Source organism: Hyperolius riggenbachi, chromosome 6 (assembly GCF_040937935.1).
Source record: "Hyperolius riggenbachi isolate aHypRig1 chromosome 6, aHypRig1.pri, whole genome shotgun sequence".
Lineage (NCBI taxonomy): Eukaryota > Metazoa > Chordata > Amphibia > Anura > Hyperoliidae > Hyperolius > Hyperolius riggenbachi.
The window spans coordinates 41,330,951-41,352,329 of record NC_090651.1 but is presented as its reverse complement, the minus strand read 5'-3'; the positions used below and the strand labels follow the sequence as shown (position 1 = coordinate 41,352,329).

The window sequence follows — 21,379 nt, the reverse complement described above, 5'->3', positions numbered from 1 at the left end:
TGAACTGTGTCTCATGCTCTCTGTCACCTCCTTTCAACCAAAAAGATGGCTGCCCTTATGATATTACAAACCTTTGCCTGTTCTTTTAAAACAGGGTGGGTAAGAGATTATATTACCTATCTATTTTAATTAACATAACTAGTATAACTTAACGACAGTATGTTTGTTTAGGCTGAAGTTCCTCTTAAAGCGGTATTGTCACCATAAACATAAAATTTTAACAGCAACTGGTCTGAGTGTATGAAGTGATAAAGATGCTAATTCTGCATTCAAAATTTAAAACATTTTCTGCTGTTATGGTTTGGAGTTATCACATACTTTAGGAGCACTGGCCCTAGTGCCAAACAGTGCCAAACAGTTGAATGCTGGGATTTCTTTTTATCTATAATATATTCCTCCTCTTCCATTTATTTCCCTGCCTAGCTGCTTATCAGAAACACCCTCTGATCACTTGTGTTTACAAGCAAGGCTGAGGTGACTCAGCGATTGGAGGATAAGACAGTGAAGTTCCTAGTATACACCTCAGTGGGAGTGTCTGAAGTTTCTGGGAGGAGGGCAGCTAATAAATACACAATTAGCAAGAGAAGGGAGGGGGGAAACAAGAGTCAGGGAGGATATGATGTCAGCATTAGCTTGGCAAGATGGCCGCTGCCTAGAATAGGATTTTCTGCTTTTCCTTTATAAAATTCACAGGAATCATTACGTGGATAGCACAATACATCTGTTATGTACCATATTTTTTGGAATAGAAGACGCTCTGGAATATAAGATGCACCTAGGTTTAGAGGGCAAAAATCAGGGGAAAAAAATGTATACATTACATACTAAACCCGTGCATCCATGTTCCAGGAGCGTCTTGTACATGTTCTCCCCCATTATCCTCCTGTGTCCACTATGTGTCCCTTTCTGTCCTCCTGTGTGTGTCATCCCTTCTTGCCACCCTGTGTGGTTCTCCTGCCCCATGTGTCCCCTCCTGTCCTGTGTGTGTGTCCTCCAGCCCCCTTGTGTGGTCCTCCAGTCCCCTTGTGTCCACTCCTCTACCCCTGTGTGTGTGTGTGTGTCTGTTTCCCCTCCTGCCCCCCCCCCCCCCTTGTGTGTATTTCTGTGTCCCCTTCACCTCCACTGTGTGGTGCTCCAGTCCCTGTGTCCCCTCCTGTTCTCCTGTGTGTGTACGCCCCCTCATGTGCATGTTCATGTCTCCTGTGTATGTCCATGTGGGTGCCTCACCCCTGGTCCTCCACTCCAGTCCCCATCCTGTCCTCTGTCCATGCCCCCCCCCCCCCATGTCTCCGCTCCCCCTTGGCAACAATGATGGCAGAGCAACTCACCTTCCTATGGATTCCAGCACTGTGTGGTTTGCTGTGTGGTCCTCCACCCCCAGCATGTCAGCCCTACACCTGTAAAAGAAACATTAGTGGCAGAAAAGTTCACCTACTCAGTGGCGGCGATCTGTGGAAATCTCGCGTCCCGGGCGGCTTCCCCTGGTGACAGCTCCTGTTAATGATTCATTGAGTCATGGGAAATGACTCATTGAATTATTAACAGGCTCCTGTTAATGATTCAATGAGTATTTTCCCATGACTCAATGAGTCATTAACAGGAGCCGTCACTAGGGGAAGCCACGCGGCTCCCCTTAGTGACGGCTCCTGTTCATGATTCAATGAGTCATTCCCCATGACTCAATGAGTCATTAACAGGAGCCGTCACTAGGGGAAGCCGCCCGGAACGCGAGATGTCCGCAGATCGCCGCCGCTGAGTAGGTGAGCTTCTCTGCCACTAACTTTTCTTTTACAGGTGTAGTGCTGACATGCTGGGGGTGGAGGGCCACACAGCGCTGGAATCCATAGGAAGGTGAGTTGCTCTGCTGTCATTGTTGCCATGGGGGAGCGGAGACGTGCAGGGGGACAGGCGGACCACACAGGGGGACAAGGCAGGGAGTCCCTGACAATGCGGCGGATCAGCGGTTCGTATCAGCGGGCGTTTCTGAAGTCGGGGATTCCCTGCCTTTGGAATATAAGACGCAGGAACTTTTTCTCCCTATTTTTGAGGGAGAAAAAGAGCGTCTTATATTCCGAAAAATACGGTAAGTAGAAGTAGTATTTATCTACTTATATATGTATTTTTTATTTCTAGGTTAGCATGGGTGTCGCTTGTTCTTAAAGGACTTCCGAGGCCAAAATTAATAAAATCACACTATACCTTTTTTTTTGCAGAATCCACGGAGGACGTCCTGCCTGTCCTCCGCTCCGTTCCGCCATCAATGCAGGTCTTATCATTCCCCTACGGCTCGGCCCGACCCCACCGAACGGGTCGCATGGATGCCACCTCTAATATGGCCGCCGCCTTGCTCCACGGCTGCGCAGTACGCTTTGTCGCTAGCGCGACTGCGCAGCCTGTGTGCGCCCGCCCGACGTACGCTTGGGGAGCATGCCGGGACCTAGTACGCGGCGGGAGGCGGGCAATAGGCTGCGCAGTCGCGCTAGCGACAAAGCGTACTGCGCAGCCGCGGAGCAAGGCGGCGGCCATATTAGAGGTGGCATCCATGCGACCCGTTCGGTGGGGTCGGGCCGAGCCGTAGGGGAATGATAAGACCTGCATTGATGGCGGAACGGAGCGGAGGACGGGCAGGACGTCCTCTGTGGATTCTGCAAAAAAAAAGGTATAGTGTGATTTTATTAATTTTGGCCTCGGAAGTCCTTTAAAGTCCAAAGAGATGGGCTCATTGATGCAACAGATGAAGATAAAAGAGGGTGCTATTGAATCCTACTCTTTTATTTTGTACCGCTCTGTCTCTAGTTTAACCAGATTAAACCGATGACAGGGGTACTTTACTGTTCCTCACATATTGCCATGGATTAAACGCTGTGTCTGCCTCCAGTGAAACACATATAAATAACCCTAAATTATGATGTACTTAATCAAGTTAGCATACCTCATCACGTATGGTTCCAGGTTGCCTTCTGCTAATGCTTAATGCACATCTGTTAAACTCAACCCTCTCTTCATTGATATTCAAAGGGAAGATATAAACACTGTGTTCTGAATATCTTCCGTAATTGCGGATGTGTGGTCTGACGCAAATGGCTAAATTTTTTTTAGATGTCGGTTAACGGTAAACTCTAGCAGTTTATAAAAGATAATAAAATACAGCCGCGCACAATAGCTATTAAAATATATTCTTCTTATAAATTAAATCTGTGTTTTTGTAAAAAAGAAATAATAAAAAAAAAAAGATTTGAAGCGTAGGACTTTCTAGATAGGTACAGCAGATGCAGTCAGTGTGGAGATAAGTGAAGTTATTGGGACATATGTGTGATTATTCCAACTGGGAACGTGGGCTCGGATGCCGAAGCAGTCACCAGATATTTCATTTATTAGCTAAATCAAAATGCAGTGACCTACTTGAAAATTAACTTCTTTTATATGCATTTTTTTTTGCACTCCAGCCATATAGACTTAAACAGGTAATAAAAGATTTCTCAACTCAGCCTGTAGAATTAACGTCCTGCTAGTTAAAAAAAATTAAAGATAATACCTCCATAGTTATGCTATCCCATCCTTTAAAGTGGACCTGAACTCTTGCACAGGAAAGAAGGAAAACAAAGACATGCACCCTGTATGTATTTAGGGCATGATTCACTAACCTGCACCAGAGACGGGACAAGGTCCTCCAGCACCCAAGGCTGAGACACCAAAGAGCGCCCCCCTATCCCTCCCACCCTAGCCGTCACACACTGATTACTATTAGACTAAGAGCCACCCCAGGGCCCCCAACCTCCCCAACACCTTAATCTCTAGTTCCCTGTCTTGCAGTCACTGCCGTGTATCCCCTTTTCTTATTTCTCTCTGCTTCAAACACAGTAGGGGAATAATAGTTGAGTGAATTGGGCGCCCCCTAATACACTGCGCCCTGAGTCTGGAGCCTCTCTTGCCTCTGCCTCAGCCCGGCCCTGACCGGCGCTAAGCCTGATCACTAAGTGGGCGCAAACTACGGCACTAAGTAGTTTGCGCCCACACATCAGTCTTAGTACCGCTCACTGCGCGCGCATCGTGGGTGCGCCTATATTAGTGAGCGGTGCGACGATAATGTCGCACCCGCTGCCCCTTGATAGCGGCGCATCGGGTGCCCCTGAAGTGGTGCATTAATGCGCTGCTTCGGGGGCACCCAATGTGCTGTTATCATCGTACCAGGTGCGATGTTTAAGGGGCAGCAGGTACGACAGTATAGTCGCACCGCGCACTAATATAGGCGCACCTGCGCTGTGCGCGCAGTGAGCGGGGCTGCGTGTAAAGTAGCTTTGCTTGCACTATGGGCCAAAAATGGCTTTTCAATGGCTAACACTTATCGCCAGTTAGTGAATCAAGCCCTTAGAGGGTTTAGCCTGCGGTTCACATCTGCGTTTTTTTGCGGAACCGGCCGTACGGATCCGGCCATCTGGATCTGGGAAAACGGTCCGTTTTTACAGCCAGTGTTCCATAGGTTCCTATTCTGCAGCAAAACCTTCCGTTTCGCTGAGTGAAAAAGTCCGGAAAATTGGGTCCTGCTGCATTTTTTTGTCCGTTCAGCGCCACTCCTGCTACTTCTGAAATTCTGTTTGTCCCCATGTTTATTGCCTGATGAAGCGGGCGTGGCCTGCAAAACGCGTTGCACTTTTGGGGTACTATATAATAAATGTGATTACTATTATACAGACAGTCTTTCTAGTCTGCTTTATGGAGGTAATTCCACCGCTTCCTCCAAGAAAATTTTAACGGTTTTATCTACCTTTACCCTGCTGGCGCCTCTGTTCCCAGGTTGCTGTGCTTTCAAATGAGATTATCTGATATCTCTGCCATGGCAGTCATGTGATATGGGAAAGATCAATTTACAGCTTGTGATGAGACACAAATTGGGGAGAAGGGGGAATGAAAGAGGCTAAACTCTCTAAATACATACAGGGTGCATTTCTTTCTGTTTTTCTTCTGTCCTGTGCAAGAGTTCAGGTTCACTTTAAATGCTGGGCAGCAATACTTTCATGTCTATAAAGCCAGGAGTTTCACTTTAAAAATGGATCTGCTTCATTTTACAGAGAAAGGCATCCTGTGAACAGGAAGAACAGAAACACAAACAGATCTGTATGGAGCCTACGCTTCACGATGGGGGAACCTTTTTGCCGTGTCTGAAAATGTTTATGGTAAATCACGACTTGTTTCTCTGTTCATCTGAGACACACAAGACAACAGGGCACATTCTTGAATAATCTGTAGTACTCTTCTTGTATCTGTGAAGGTAAAAACAACATTTCATTAAGTATATAGGGCAGCTTACTGAGAAACAGTGTTATGGATAAAATAGCACAAAATAAGGATAGTACACATGCTGACGGGCAAGGAGAAAGAGTTGTGTGCATGATACAGAACAGGTTTTTATTTTTATAGAACAATGATACATCCTAATCATTCCACATGTAGACTATTCTGTTTGGGAACAACTGAATGAATATCAATGATGGCAAAATTTAGCACTCTCCCATAATCCCTTGGGCCTTGAAAGCAGCCAAACGGCAGTCAGGGATGAGGATCCATGTTTTTGTTGGCAGATGTCCTATTGGATGCCTGTGAGCACCTGACATATGGCCCTATCAACACCAGTGTGTGAGGGGAATCGCTGTTGCTGAGGTAACAAATACATCTGCTGTATTGATAGGCAGGCTTTGAGTGAGTATTTCAGCAGGTAGGAGGAGCCTTCTACAAATCATGCCTAGCCTGCACTGCTGCACTATCTGTAGAACTGCTATTAAGCACTTCTTAATCTGCAGCAGTTTAGGGATGGATTTGCACTCTTCATAACTGTAGTGCAATTCTTGAAATTCACACTAAATTGCCTCTATTAAAGGGGTTCTGTGGGGGTTTCTAAAGAGAAAAACTGCCACTTACCTTGGGCTTCTATGAGCCCCATGCAGCGGTAATGTCCCACGACATCCTGCTCCCATCCGCCGTTCCCCGCAGCCGGCACCGGGCTATTATTCGTCTGACATAAAGATGAAAAATGCGCGTTGCCGTGCCTCCGCTCGCGTCATCTGAGGCTTACTGCGCAGGCGCAGTACAACGGAGCCTTGTACTGCGCTTGCGCAGTAAGCTTCCGATGACGCAGGCGGAAGCGAGCGGGTGCGCGGCCACTCTAGCGCAGCCGCAGTTGGATCCCATGCCGCTTAGACCGGGGCTGGCGGCGGAGAACGGCAGATGGGAGGAGGACGGCGTGGGACATTACCGCTGCACCGGGCTGATAGAAGCCCAAGGTAAGTGTCCGTTTTTCTCTTCCACAACCCCCCACAGAACCCCTTTAAGTAGGATTTAAGAGGTTTCTTATCATGCAGAACAATCCCCCTGCTGGTTAGAACTTTTTAAGAAGAAAAAACTGTCGGTAAGGGCTTGTTCACACTACAAGAGCTTTTTGAGCGCTAGTGATTTTGAAAAGCTCTTGTTGATGCAAGGCTATGGGTGATTTTTAGAAAATCACATTGCTCCAATGACAACACTCACATAGGATAACATTAGCAAGAGTTTGTCAAGTCACAAAGCGCTTAGAAAAGCTCTTGTAGTGTGAACAAGCTCTAACGCTTTGATAAATCTGGCTCAGCAATTCCCACCACCCCTAGTGCATTGTTCTCTCCTGTCTCAAGCATGTACCACGGCTGCGATACATTATAGCAGTGCTGGGCCGAAATTACGCATTAGCGTAATTACGCATCGTAATTCACTACAAATGCACCGTAAGCGTTACGTGTAAGGTTACGGTATTACGCGTAATTAATTACGCGTAGCCCGTAGGGTTACGTTTTACGCGTAACAAATTACGCGTAAGACAGTAAACTCCCATTGAAATTACACAGTCTGCCGTAATCGCGTAATATTACGCTCCCGTATAATATAAAAAAGCCGCCGACTTTAAGGGTTAATAGCAAAGCCCCCTTAAGTGCTAAGAGCCTCAAATTTGGAGAATATATTAAGGAGATCAGAAGGAATAAGAGGAAAAATTTTTTTTTCAAAAAGACCTTATAGTTTTTGAGAAAATCGATGTTAAAGTTTCAAAGGAAAAATATATACATTTAAAAACCCGCCGACTTTAACGGTTAATAGCAAAGCCTGCTTAAAATTTAGGAACACCAAATTCACAGGGTATATTAAGGGGATCAGTGGGAATAAGAGGAAAAAATTTTTTTTCAAAAAGACCTTATAGTTTTTGAGAAAATCGATTTTTAAGTTTCAAGGGCGAAAATGTCTTTTAAATGCGGAAAATGTCAGTTTTTTTTGCACAGGTAACAATAGTGTTTTATTTTCATAGATTCCCCCAAGTGGGAAGAGTTTTACTTACTTCGTTCTGAGTGTGGGAAATATAAAAAAAAAACGACGTGGGGTCCCCCCTCCCAGACCTCTTTAACCCCTTGTCCCCCATGCAGACTGGGATAGCCAGAATGCGGAGCACCGGCCGCGTGGGGCTCCGCACCCTGACTATACCAGCCTGCATGGTCCATGGATTGGGGGGTCTCGGAAGGGGAGGGGCAGCCAAGCTTTCCCCTCCCCCTCCGAGCCCTTGTCCAATCCAAGGACAAGGGGCTCTTCTCCACCTCCGATGGGCGGTGGAGGTGGAGGCCGCGATTTCCTGGGGAGGGGTTCATGGTGGCATCTGGGAGTCCCCTTTAAAAAGGGGTCCCCCAGATGCCCACCCCCCTCCCAGGAGAAATGAGTATAGAGGTACTTGTAGTACCCCTTACCCATTTCCTTTAAGAGTTAAAAGTAAATAAACACACAAACACATAGAAAAAGTATTTTAATTGAACAAAAAACATAACCACGAAAAAAGTCCTTTAATATTCTTAATTAACCATTAATACTTACCTGTCCCTTTAAAAGCCAGTTCCCACGCAATATCCTCGGAAATATACTAATCAGTTACAATGTAACAAAGTTATTACAATGTAACAACTTTGTTACATTGTAACTACGCCGCCGCCGCCGCCACCGCGTCTGTGCTGCAGGACCCGACAGAGCTCTGAGCTATAGCTCAGAGCTCTCTAAGCATCTTTGTATTTGGGCTCCAAGGAGCCCCATTGGTCCTTAGCAGACCAATGGGGTTCCTTCTGATTTGAAGGAACCCCATTGGTCTGCTAAGGACCAATGGGGCTCCTTGGAGCCCAAATACAAAGATGCTTTCGAGAGCTCTGAGCTAATATAGCTCAGAGCTCTGTCGGGTGAAGGGACGCTAAGTCCCCGCCGGCTCCGCTGCCCTCCCCGCCTCTCCCACATGTCACCTATATACATGCTGGCACCCATGGGTGCCAGCATGTATATGAGTGACAGGTGTGGGCGGAGTGGACGGCGGGAGCCGGCGGGGACTAGCGTGTATGCGGCGGCCGGCGGGTGAGCGGCGAGTGACGTCGGGTGCGGTGGTGTTACAAAGTAACAAAGTTGTTACATTGTAATAACTTTGTTACATTGTAACTGATTAGTATATTTCCGAGGATATTGCGTGGGAACTGGCTTTTAAAGGGACAGGTAAGTATTAATGGTTAATTAAGAATATTAAAGGACTTTTTTCGTGGTTATGTTTTTTGTTCAATTAAAATACTTTTTCTATGTGTTTGTGTGTTTATTTACTTTTAACTTTTAAAGGAAATGGGTAAGGGGTACTACAAGTACCTCTATACTCATTTCTCCTGGGAGGGGGGTGGGCATCTGGGGGACCCCTTTTTAAAGGGGACTCCCAGATGCCACCATGAACCCCTCCCCAGGAAATCGCGGCCTCCACCTCCACCGCCCATCGGAGGTGGAGAAGAGCCCCTTGTCCTTGGATTGGACAAGGGCTCGGAGGGGGAGGGGAAAGCTTGGCTGCCCCTCCCCTTCCGAGATCCCCCAATCCATGGACCATGCGGGCTGGTATAGTCAGGGTGCGGAGCCCCACGCGGCCGGTGCTCCGCATTCTGGCTATCCCAGTCTGCATGGGGGACAAGGGGTTAAAGAGGTCTGGGAGGGGGGACCCCACGTCGTTTTTTTTTTTATATTTCCCACACTCAGAACGAAGTAAGTAAAACTCTTCCCACTTGGGGGAATCTATGAAAATAAAACACTATTGTTACCTGTGCAAAAAAAACTGACATTTTCCGCATTTAAAAGACATTTTCGCCCTTGAAACTTAAAAATCGATTTTCTCAAAAACTATAAGGTCTTTTTGAAAAAAAATTTTTTCCTCTTATTCCCACTGATCCCCTTAATATACCCTGTGAATTTGGTGTTCCTAAATTTTAAGCAGGCTTTGCTATTAACCGTTAAAGTCGGCGGGTTTTTAAATGTATATATTTTTCCTTTGAAACTTTAACATCGATTTTCTCAAAAACTATAAGGTCTTTTTGAAAAAAAAATTTTTCCTCTTATTCCTTCTGATCTCCTTAATATATTCTCCAAATTTGAGGCTCTTAGCACTTAAGGGGGCTTTGCTATTAACCCTTAAAGTCGGCGGCTACCTAACATTGATCCATGCGTCAACTTTTCCGCTTGGCAGCATGACCTTACGCATTAATTGCTAGTACGATTTTACGCGTAAGCCTATAACGTAATAACCAGAATTACGGTATACTTACGCGTAATTGCGTAAGTGCTATGCGTAATTATAGACATGTACCGAAATTGAATGTCTATGCCGTAAGCGTAATTTCGTAATGCGTAATAGCGTAAAATTACGCGTAATGATCCGTAAGCGTAGCTTTCTCCATTACGACCAGCACTGCATTATAGCAGGGATGGTCAGAAATGCCCATTTCTGATTCTGCTAAAATTCCGATTTTAGCCAATGCCTATTTCCGATGTTCTATTCTTACGATTTCCGAGGAGTATTGCAGAAAAAAAAAACACGGAAATCAGATAAATGGAATCTTGTGATTGGTCTAAAATTACCACAGTAACCCTTGATTGGTCCAATGCTTCTCAGTTCTGTGATTGGTCTTTCATAGTTCCAATCGGAAATGCCAATTTTTTATCGTAAATTAGTAAATTTTAATTCTGCAGAATTGGAATGAGCATCCCGAGATTTTAGTTTGTTTCATTATTATTATTTTTTTTTCTGATTTAACCACTTCGCATCCAGACCTTTTTTCTCCTTATGGACCAGAGCAGTTTTGACAGTTTAGCTATGTCCTTATTTAATCAGAAATAACTTTATCCCTACTTATGACACAGAAATGAAATATATATATTGTTTTTTTCAAGACAAACTAGGCTTTCATTGTATGCCATTTTTTCCCTCGATCGAACTATTTTGTTTTCTATGAATTTTAAAGGAAAAACAAGGAAAAAAAATAGAAAAAACACATTATTTCTCAGTTTTACCAATTCTAATTTAAAAATAAAAAGTGCTACTATAGATAAAAAACACAAATTTTGTTTGGCTATTCTTACCGCTTATTGCAAAACTTACATTATGTTTCTGTTACAATTTATGATGAAGATATTTGATTCTGAAATAATGCTACATAGGGCTTGATTCACAAAGCGGTGCTAACAGTTAGCACGCTGGTGAAAAGCCCTTTATCACACCTAAACTCAGTTTAGGCATGATAAGTTTAGGTGTGATAAGTTTAGGTGTGATAAGTTTAGGCATGCTAAGTTTAAGCACCAATTGCGTTAGCACCGCAGTGCACAGCTGATCAAAAGTTTTGCGCTAGCAAAGTCTGGTGCACTTCGCATAGAGTTTAATGGCGCTGCTTTGTGTGCGGGACTTTGCACGCTATCTACACTTATCTAAACTTAGCATACCTAAACTTATCACACCTAAACTTATCACGCCTAAACTGACTTTTCACCAGTGTGGTGCAAAGGTTATCACGCCTAAAGGCTTTTAGGCGTGATAACTGAGTTATCACCGCTTTGTGAATCAGGCCCTTAGTGTATTTTTCACTATGAACTGAGAAAATAAAAGTATTTGTAATGGTAAAAATTAATCTCATTAGCTCAGGAAACATATATTCCCGTTCACCAATTAGTGCTACATCAGATAATGGCAGAAATGTGCACAGGAGCAAGCCCAATCCTGCACAGAACTGCTTCTGCTACAAGACGTATTTCTACTGACTCGTGGCTTAGACAAAGTCACAGAGGACGTAGATCTACTGTAGTGGTGGATAAAGTGGTTAATATATGTATTTTTGGGCTTTGTTTTTTGGTTGAGTTATGATTTGCAAACATTCATTGCTACATAGTGGCCAGGCGGTTTGAAAAAGTTGGCAAATTCACTTATTCCGAATTATATTGTTTTTCACTGAAGTGCAGATTTCTGTTGGACGCATCGTGAGTGATTTATGGCAGCGCCATCCACTAAGGTGCTTTGTGCACATGCCTCGCGATTTATGCAGCACATAACATATGGTGCTCTACTTTATGGACTGTGGAGTGCACATGTTTCACATGTTTACATGTAAGCAAGCTGAAATGATGTTCCCTATTAATCTCTGCAATGTCAGAAGGGAGTGCCTTTTTTTCTCAACAACAGTGGAGCTTTGCTGGTATTCCTTTCTAGTAGCGTTGAATCATTATATAGGATCTATGCATTCTGTGGGAGGCATGGTGGTTAGCTTAGCTGGTCATGGTAAGGGGAGGCTTATACAGTTACATATTACTTTTCCTCTCTCCTTTCTTGTTGTAACGACATAGACATTTTGAACAGGCTCTTGCTCCTCAAAATTAGGATAAAAATACTTAGCAAATTAGAAGCCTTGTCCACCTCCCTTTTTTCCTGGTTTTTAAAGGTCAATGTACCCAGGTACCTAAAATTCCTAACGACAGATAAGGATTCAAAATTAAACCGACAGTACACAATTAAAAAGTATATAAAATAAAAGAATGGAGTGGGGTTCCCCTTAATTTATGAAACCCCCTCCATTCCCCCATTTATTGAAATTCTAGGCTTAGCCTTTAGGTTTACCGTTAGAAACCAAGATGGTGGCGCCCTAAACAAGGCACTATAGGTGAAGGCTCAAACCAGGAATTAAAACTGTATTAAAATGTTACAACTATAATACTTTACATATCTAAAGGAGGCTAGTGACCTCTTGTGATTTATAATGTGGCTGCTTTGCGAACTGTTGCAATCAGAAGGAAAGCTACAATTTCCTTCTCTGGCCGCTATTTTGGCAGTGGCCATATTGTAGGGATACATCACATAAAGGCGCCTGGAAAGTTGGGCGCCTAGTAAGGCCCATTAGTAAAATTTCGGTATTAAATACTTCCTGATGCCTACCTCTTAAACCTACCCCCACACAAACTAGCTAATGCTTAACCCTTAATCTCCCCCTTAAAAAAATCTACCTGCCTAACCCTTAAACCCCCCACGCCCGCAAACTACCTACCTAACATCCAGCCCTTAAAGAGAGCCCGAGGTGGGCACATAAAAAAAAACTATGCTACCTGATCCGGGTGGCGGGGGGAGGGGGGGGTTGGGGTTTTGGGGAGGGTTGTGCAAAGGGCGGGGGGGTTTTAGGGATGGGGCAGGGCGGATCAGGTAGCTGCCATCTCCAACGATTTCCAACACTCCATTGGCCCACATGCAGTCACTTTCGTGACCTCTGGGGTCACGACACTGAAAGGAAAGCTTCTCTCTCAGCATGCAGGGAGGTGGGGGAGTGGCAGGGGGCACAGCCAAGGAGAGACAGCTGCCCAATGCCCAATGGCAGCTGTAGAAAGCCTGCAAGAACTCCCCAGTGGGCGTTTTAAGCACGGAATTCCTCTCCTCCTTTTCCCTCGAGTTAATTATTGTCGCCAATTTTGGGTGATGATAGGTGCGGTGATGGGGGGAGAGAGCGGTATGGGGGGGACAGAGGCATGTCATTAGGCATGGAACAGGCCTCTGTGTCCCATCTGCCCCCCTGCCGCACTGCCTTGGGTTCTCTTTAACCTCCTTAGCGGTATTCCCAACACTGTGTCGGGTTCTCTTTAACCTCCTTAGCGGTATGCCCAACACTGTGTCGGGCATACCGCTTGCTGGCCTCAGGATTCTCCCATGCATTATTAATGTGATCCAATGGCTGCAAAACCGTTAGCAACACTAGGCTATCTAGTACAAGTGTCCGGCACCCCCCGATTGCCTACGGTCCATTCGATCCTCCCGCTAATACGTTACCCAGCCTGGATCCAGCGATTGGCACAGCTTCCCCGCACAGCTCCGGTCTCTCCATGGGGAGGATTGGGTTTGCGCATGACGTCATGTGCGATCCTTCCAGGGGCGTAGCAATAGGGGGTGCAGAGGTAGCGACTGCATCGGGGCCCTTGGGCCAGAGGGGCCCCGAAGGGTCCACCCTCTATCACAGTATTAGCTCTCTGTTGGTCCTGTGCTGGTAATAATCACTTCTATAGATGCTTTGAATAGTAGTAATCCTTAACACACTGTTCCCCATACCCTTCTTGCACCTCTGACACTGGGGTTGTCCTTGGTAGGTTTTGGTGCGCCGTATCAATTGTTATGTATAGAGTGCTTGGGGGGGCCCCATGTGAGACTTGCATCGGGGGCCCACAGCTCTTTAGCTACGCCACTGGATCCTTCCCATAGTGAAGACCGGAGCTGTGTGGGTAGGCTGCACCAATTGCTGGATCCAGGCTGGGTAATGTATAAATGGGGGGATCGGGGGGTGCCGGGCACCTGCACTAGCTAGCATAGTGCTAGCTAAAGGTTTTGCAGCCATTGGATCACATTTATTAACCCTGGGGACACAAACGAGCAAAACCTCCTGCGTAACGCTCAGAAGGTTTAACTCCCCCACCGCACAAACTACCTACCTGATGCCTAACCCTTAATCCTCCCCCTCCCCTGCAAACACTACCTGGCTAATCCTTAAAAAACACCCACATACTAACTACCTAAACCTACCCCCTACCACTTCCAAGTAAAAAATTTAAATGTTTTGGAGCTGCCATAGGCACCTAAAAATATCTGTATTTGCGCGCCCGTGGTGCCCACCCACCACCTGCTATGTACTGAGCACCCAAATTTCCGCTCCAGCGCTCAAACACTGATATTTTACATTCTCCCCCTATGGTGGCCCCCAGTTAATCCACTTGCCGCATACACCCTTATTTACTGCTTTAATATAAGACTTTCTGCTTTTATACAACCCTGACCCCGGGGGTGGTTATTCAGGGTAAACAAACATCTCGTATCCCCATAATGAAACTTTTAAATATACAGCCATGGATGTGATTGAAAACTTTTTGTTTTTGTGCCGCACATAAAAGCGTAATGAATATTTTTCTAATTTACTCACAGTGTTGTTTGAGAAACGGCCTGCCATTTTTTCCCTTTGTTGAGACTTCATAAACCTTGGTAGGCTATACCCAGAAGAATGCTTTTTTTTTTTTTGTAGTTTAGTAAATAGGCTCCTGTGAATTTGTCGGAGCTTCATAAAGCCCGAGTCTTTAAAATGCGCTCTGTTCCCCAGCCTTCTGGAATTACCCAGCCATTTTCCTAGATAATGTATGGAAATATTCCGAGCGTGCGCCGACCGCTTTGCATACGAATTATCTCCCGAGCCGTAATTGATATGCAGCTATAACGGGAGGCCAGGAAAACAAACAAACAAATAAACAGGCGGTGTAAGGCGAAGCGCGCGGCCTTGCTCTACCAGATGGCTTTATGTTGTCGTAAGCACGGAAGTTATGGTGCGGATGCTATTTATTAAAGGTTCTCGGCCAACAATCTCACCCCGGGTTTTAAGAACAAATGTTTTACCGGTGATGATCACCAAAAGCAGCAGGTTTAATCTTCCTCCAGAAGGGCTGATTGTGTGTAAACAAGAGACTCTGTCTGCTTGAACCACAGGTAACACGTCACATCACCAGTTACAGTGCAGAAACACTTAACAAATGGTATATAGATAAAACTTTCAAACAACTCTGGATATGGACATAGTTTAACCCTTTGGTGACTGGCCGCCTAACCCCCATTAAAGAGACACCGAAGCGTAAAAAAATCTATATATATAAAATCGGATATGTGTGTGTGTGTGTGTGTGTGTGTGTGTGTGTGTGTGTGTGTGTGTGTGTGTGTGTGTGTGTGTGTGTGTGTGTGTGTGTGTGTGTGTGTGTGTGTGTGTGTGTGTGTGTGTGTGTGTGTGTGTGTGTGTGTGTGTGTGTGTGTGTGTGTGTGTGTGTGTGTGTGTGTGTGTGTGTGTGTGTGTGTGTGTGTGTGTGTGTGTGCCGCGATCACGCGAAAACGGCTTGTCCGATTTGAACGAAACTTGGTACACAGATCCCTTACTACCTGGGATGATATGTTCTGGGGGTCTTGCGGCCCCCCTGCACACCTGGGCGGAGCTACAAACAGCAAATCAGATTCCACCCATTCAAGTCAATGGAAAAAATGGAAAAGGCTGCCATTCTCACAGTAATCGAGCCACAGTCCCCACACTTTGCACAGTTGGTCACTTGGTGACCGAGGTTACAAATCCAGGAAAAGTGGGCGGAGCATAAAACAGCCATTCAAATTTCAACCGTTCATTTTAAATGGGAAAATGTAAACTGCAGCCATTCTTAGACTGTTAATCGCAGGGTTCTCAAACGTGCCACAGTTGGTCACTGGGTGAATGAGATTAAGATTCAAGAAAGTGGGTGGAGCCTACAACAGCCAATCAAAATTCACCTATTGATTTTCAAGGGGAATATTTAAACTGCTGCTATTCTTACACTTTTAATGGCAGAGGCTTCAAACTTGCTACAGTCGGTCATTGGGTGACTGGGGTCAAAGTTCACTAAAGGGGCGGGGCCACATACAGCCAATCAGATTTCCTTGGTGGATAAACTGCTTCCATTCACACATTTTTGATGCCTAGAACCTGACAGCTCACAAACTTGGTCATTGAGTGACTGTGTGTCAAGGTTACAAAAAGTGGGCGGAGCCAAAACAACTTTTACTGGGAAAATATAAACGGCAGCCATTCTTACACCATTAATGGCAGGGTTCTCAAACTTTGCACAGTTGGTCATTGGGTCACAGATTAAGATTTTGGAAGGTGGGTGGAGCCTACAACAGCCAATAAAAATTCCCCTTTTGATTTTCAAAGGGAATATTTCATCTGCTACCATTCTCTTATGTACCATTCTCTCTGGTAAAAGCAGATGCCTCAAACCTGGTACAGTTGGTCACTGGGTGACTAGGGTCCAAATTCAGGAAGGGGGCGGAGCCACAAACAGCCAGATTTGTTTATTTTTCAATGGGAATATACAAAGTATTGATACCAAGGATCCCAAAGTTGATAAACTTGATAATTGAGTGACTGTATGTCAAGGTTAGAAAAAGTGGCCGGTGCCAACAACTTCATTTTTTACATTGCAGGGTTCCCAAACTTTACACAATTGGCCACTGGGTGACTGGGATGAATATTCAGAAATTTGGGTGGAGCCTACAACAGCCAATCAAAATGTACCTATTAATTTTCAAGGGGAATATTCACATTGCTACCATTCTTACACTGTTAGTGGCAGAGGCCTCAAACCTGATACAGTCAGTCATTGGGTGACTGGGATCCAAATTCACTAAAGGGGTGGAGCCACAAACAGCCAATCAGATTTGTTAGATTGATTTCAGCCATTCTGTTATTGCCAGGGTTCTCAAACATGACACAGTTGGCCACTGGGTGACTGTGACTAATATTCAGAAAAGTGGGTGGAGCCTAAAGCAGCCAATCAAAATTCACCTTTTGATTTTCAAGGGGAATATTTACTTTGCTGCCATTCATGCACTCTTAATGGCAGAGGCCTAACATCTGCTACAGTCAGTCACTCGGAGACTGAAATTTAAATTCTGAAGGGAGCAGGCCAAAAACAGCCAATCAGATTTGTTTAATTTCAATGGTAAAATGCAACTTATTGATGCCAAAGACCCCAAAGCTCATAATCTTGGTCATTAAGTGACTGTATGTCAAAATTAGAAATAGTGGGCAGAGCCAAAAACAACTAACTTTTTACATGGGGAAATGTAAACTGCAGCTTTTCTTACACTGTTAATGGCAGGGTTCTCAAACTTCACACAGTTGGTCACTGGGTGACTAGGATTAATATTCGGAAAAGTACGTGGAGCCTACAAGAGCCAATCAAAATTCACCTATTGATTTTCAAGGGGAATATTGAAACTGCAACCATTCTCACACTGTTAATAGCAGAGGCCTCAAACCTGCTACAGTCAGTTGTTAAGTGTTTGGGGTTCAAATTCAGTAAAGGGGCGGAGCCAAAAACAGCCAGATTTCTTTGCTGGATAAACTGTTTCCATTAGCACAATTTTGATGCCAGGAACCCAAAAGCTCACAAACTTGGTCATTGAGTAGTGACTGTGTGTCAAGGTTACAAAAAGTGGGTGGAGTTAAAAACAGATTTTTCTGGGAAATTGTAAACTGCAGCCCTTCTTCATTGTTAATGGCAGGGTTCTCAAACTTAGCATAGCTGGTTACTGGGTGACTGGGATTAATAATCAGAAAGGTGGGCGGAGCCTAAAAATGCCAATCAAAAATCACATGTCGCTTTTCAAGGAGAATATTAAAATTGCTGCCATTCTTGCACTGTTAATGGCACAAGCCTCAAACCTGTTACAGTTGGTCATTGGGTCGGAAGTAGGAGATTTCAGCACATGAGACAAGTGGACAAAAAGGGCGCCCCATTCACTCCCATTATAAATATCGTTTAATGGGCGCCGAACAGGGAAAAAAAGGCGCCGGAGATTATTAACGTTTTACAAACGGCGCCCGGAGATTTTTAAGGTTTTATAACTATGTTTGTGATGATTTAACTTTACAAAATGAGCCCGTGACGAATAACGTTTATAAAGATACTAAATCACTATTTCTAAAACATTTCTAAAACATTATTATCCACCCAAAAAATTATTTACATTTTTTTATTTACATTTTTTATTTATTAATGTTTGTAAAACATTATTATCCATAGGGGTTCTTAGGTTTAGGCACCAACAGGTGGGTCTTAGGTTTAGGCACCACCAGGGGGGTCTTAGGTTTAGGCACCACCAGGGGGGTCTTAGGTTTAGGCACCACCAGGGGGGTCTTAGGTTTAGGCACCAACAGGGGGGCCTTAGGTTTAGGCACCAACAGGGGGGTCTTAGGTTTAGGCACCACCAGGGGGGTCTTAGGTTTAGGCGCCAACAGGGGGGTCTTAGGTTTAGGCACCAACAGGGGGGTCTTAGGTTTAGGCACCAACAGGGTGGTCTAAGGTATAGGCACCAACAGGGATGTCTTAGGTTTAGGCACCAACAGGGGGGTCTTAGGTTTAGGCACCAACAGGGGGGTCTTAGGTTTAGGCATCAACAGGGGGGTCTTAGGTTTAGACACCAACAGGGGCTCTAGGGGTTAGGGATAGGTACAGGGAGGGTTTTTAATAAACGTAAATATAAGTTTCAGTTTAGAAACAGGGAAGATTAACGTTTTAAGAATTGCCGATCGCATACACATTATTTAATGATTTATAAATTCTTAAAACACTATTTGTAAACGAAATTCTACACAATATTTCTATAAACGATAATACTGCTTATCGTTTACACCACGCGCCCTTTTTTCCCGACGCCCTTTTTTGATGTACGCCGAGTCATCAGTGGGTGGAGACAAATACAAATTTCACTGGGAAAATGTACACTGCAGCCATTCTGTTAATGGCAGGGTTTTTAAACTTTGCACAGTTGGTCACTGTGTGACTGGGATTAATATTCAGAAAAGTGGGTGGAGCCTACAAAAGTGAATCAAACTTCACCTGTTGCTTTTCAAGGGGAATATTTAATTGCTACCATTCTTGAACTGTTAATGGCACAGGCCTCAAACCTGGTACAGTTGGTTATTGGGTGACTGGGGTTCAAATTCCGAAAAGGGGGTGGAGCCACACACACTCAATCAGATTTGTTTCATTTCAATGCAGATTATTGATACCAAAGACCGCAAAGCTTACAAACTTGGTCAGTGAGTAATTGTGTGTTAGGGTTAGAAAAAGTAGGCGGAGCCAACACCAGCCAAATACATACCCGGGCAATGCCGGACAATCAGCTAGTATATGATATCATGAATTGGTTGTGTACTATGAATAATTACTAGAAGATTAGCGAAAATATTCTCATATTTTTATTTTCAGGTATATAGTGTTTTTTCTAACATTGCATAATTCTATAATATGTGCAGATTACACAACATTTAGCATTCAAAATGATTCTTTCAGAGCAGTCCGTGAACTAATGACCTCTCCTCTGGCAGAGAAGAAGTAAATGGTTCAATAACAGTTGAGATAATAAAAGTCAGAAAACAGCCCTCTCCAGGACTTTGAAAGTCATAGAGCTTAATGGCTTTTTTGCATAAAGATAACAACTGGAGTTTCTTAACTCTTCCTGTACTGAAAACAATTAGACTGATGTATCTGATCTTAATGTTTTATTTCTTATCTGTACTACACATACAAATCAGAATATCATAATTTTTTTTTTCGCTTCAGTGTCTCTTAAAGGACCAGGCATTTTTTGCACGGGGATGGTGCGTTTGGGGGAGGGGGTCAGGCAGCCGGATTTCTCTTAGGGCTTGCTGGGCTGTGTGTTTGTGTGACCAGGTGCCCCCCCTGTACCTAGCAGTCTTTACTCACCTCCCAGGCTCCAACGATGAGCCCCAGTAATTAATGTAATTAATGTAATTAACCATTATTGCTGTTTTTATTGTTATTTAATCGTGTTGTTTATAGCATTGCTTGACCCACCTTTTTTGATAGCACACATAAGAAGATGAAGATGAACATTCCTTGGAAGGCATTGGAGATGGTGAAGAGATAAGCGGTCACCAAGGAGCCATGTACAACATGGAGGACACCAAACATCCATGTGGCACCGAGAAGGAACAGGAGGGCAAGAGCTCCTCTTGCACAAGACCTGGGAAATAAAATGCAGTTGTAAGCTATGGTTGCATTCGTAACAATTCAAAATGTACATGAACAGAGATGTATCAAAGGAGCTGCTCAAATTATGCTACATTGGTATCATTTAGGTCAACATATTAAGCGGTGGCGAGGACACCTCCTGCCTGCCACGGGCTGGAGGAAGCCTCAGGTAAGTGGATATGGATTTTTATTTTTTTTTCCACTCCCTGAACCTTCCCTTTAAGGCTTATGGCTTGGATACTGAATATTCTTTTTGCATTAATTTTCGTGAAAATAATGTTTACTTCGATTTGCGAGCATAATTTTGAATGCCATAAAAAATAGGTTTTGTTATTTTTCATGGTTTTTTTTCGCAAATTTTTGAAGCAAAAAATATACATTTTTCACGTTTTTGCGGTAAAGATTTTTGTGGTAAAAAATATTGGTTTGTCGTGCTTTTCACAGTAAAAAAAAATTTATTTTATTTATTTTTTTGCATTTTTGCGAAAAAACAATACAACGTATTTTCATGCAATTTTTTTTTTAAATCAAAAATAGCATTTTTGATATGAAAATGACTTTGGCAAAATTTTGCAAGCAACACTGTAAATGATGAAAAAAAACAAAAAAACATGTGATTGGACTTACTGTAAACACTTACCACTCACCTTCTACTTAGGCGATTGTAGCAGCAACAAGACAAGGGAATGCAGTAGACTTCCCCCGCGGCTTAGTAAATTAAAGTCTGAGGCCCATATGCAATTCACTTTCTCACCTGACTTTTCTCCTAGGAGATAATTTTTCATCTTCAATTTAGAATACGTTTTCAGCAATTTGGAAAAGAAAAAGTACCAAAAAGTAGGAGAAAAGGTACCAACAAAATTATTTTGAGTATTTTTTTGCTTGCTGGGGGTTCAAAACACATTTTATTGACAAGTTTCAAAATATCACCTAGGAGAAAATTCAGGTGAAAAACTGAATTGCATATGGCCCCGAATGTTTTGGTTTTAAGTCTACCGCCTAATTTGAAAAATGTTCTAGTGGAAGGAAGAATTTATGTTTATTTAGGTTGTACTAAATCCTTTATTAATGGAAGAACCTAGCACAACATCTGTCCACCTCACCCAGCCTCCTGCTTCACATCTTGTTTATGACTTCATTACAGGTGCACTTTAAAGTAAGTCGTCAGCAAATATAGCGATCTCCAGAGACTGGCGGCACTGCCGTAGCCATATGACTTCATTTTTAATCTGCCGTTTGGAATTCCCTACAGGAAACGTCTGTCTTTCATGACGTGAAGCCTTGAAAGCTCAGTTTCCCCAAAGCACGATATATATATATATATATATATATATATATATATATATATATATATTTATATTTATATATATATATATGTTAAAACACAACATATTAGTCTAAAAAACAAATAAAGTTGCTTGTATAATGCAGACCACACATGCTACAATTT

At 43.7% G+C, this 21,379-nt stretch overlaps 1 protein-coding gene and 1 long non-coding RNA gene across 2 annotated transcripts in view; one reads left to right on the top strand and one right to left on the bottom strand.

Moving 5' to 3' along the window:
• Nucleotides 1-1,679: 1,679 nt before the first annotated feature.
• LOC137522409 (uncharacterized) lies at nt 1,680-19,935 on the top strand. Its single transcript, XR_011022287.1, has 3 exons — nt 1,680-1,760; nt 5,070-5,174; nt 19,765-19,935. It is a non-coding gene; the product is annotated as an uncharacterized lncRNA (long non-coding RNA).
• ADGRL4 (adhesion G protein-coupled receptor L4) overlaps nt 5,148-21,379 on the bottom strand; it is a 238,061-nt gene continuing 221,829 nt past the window's right edge. Inside the window, exons 16-17 of the mRNA XM_068242460.1 lie at nt 19,753-19,921; nt 5,148-5,261 (exon numbers count right to left, since the gene is read on the bottom strand). Coding sequence (XP_068098561.1) covers nt 5,199-5,261; nt 19,753-19,921 — 232 coding nt within the window. The 3' untranslated portion in view covers nt 5,148-5,198. The remainder of the gene's footprint in view (nt 5,262-19,752; nt 19,922-21,379) is intronic.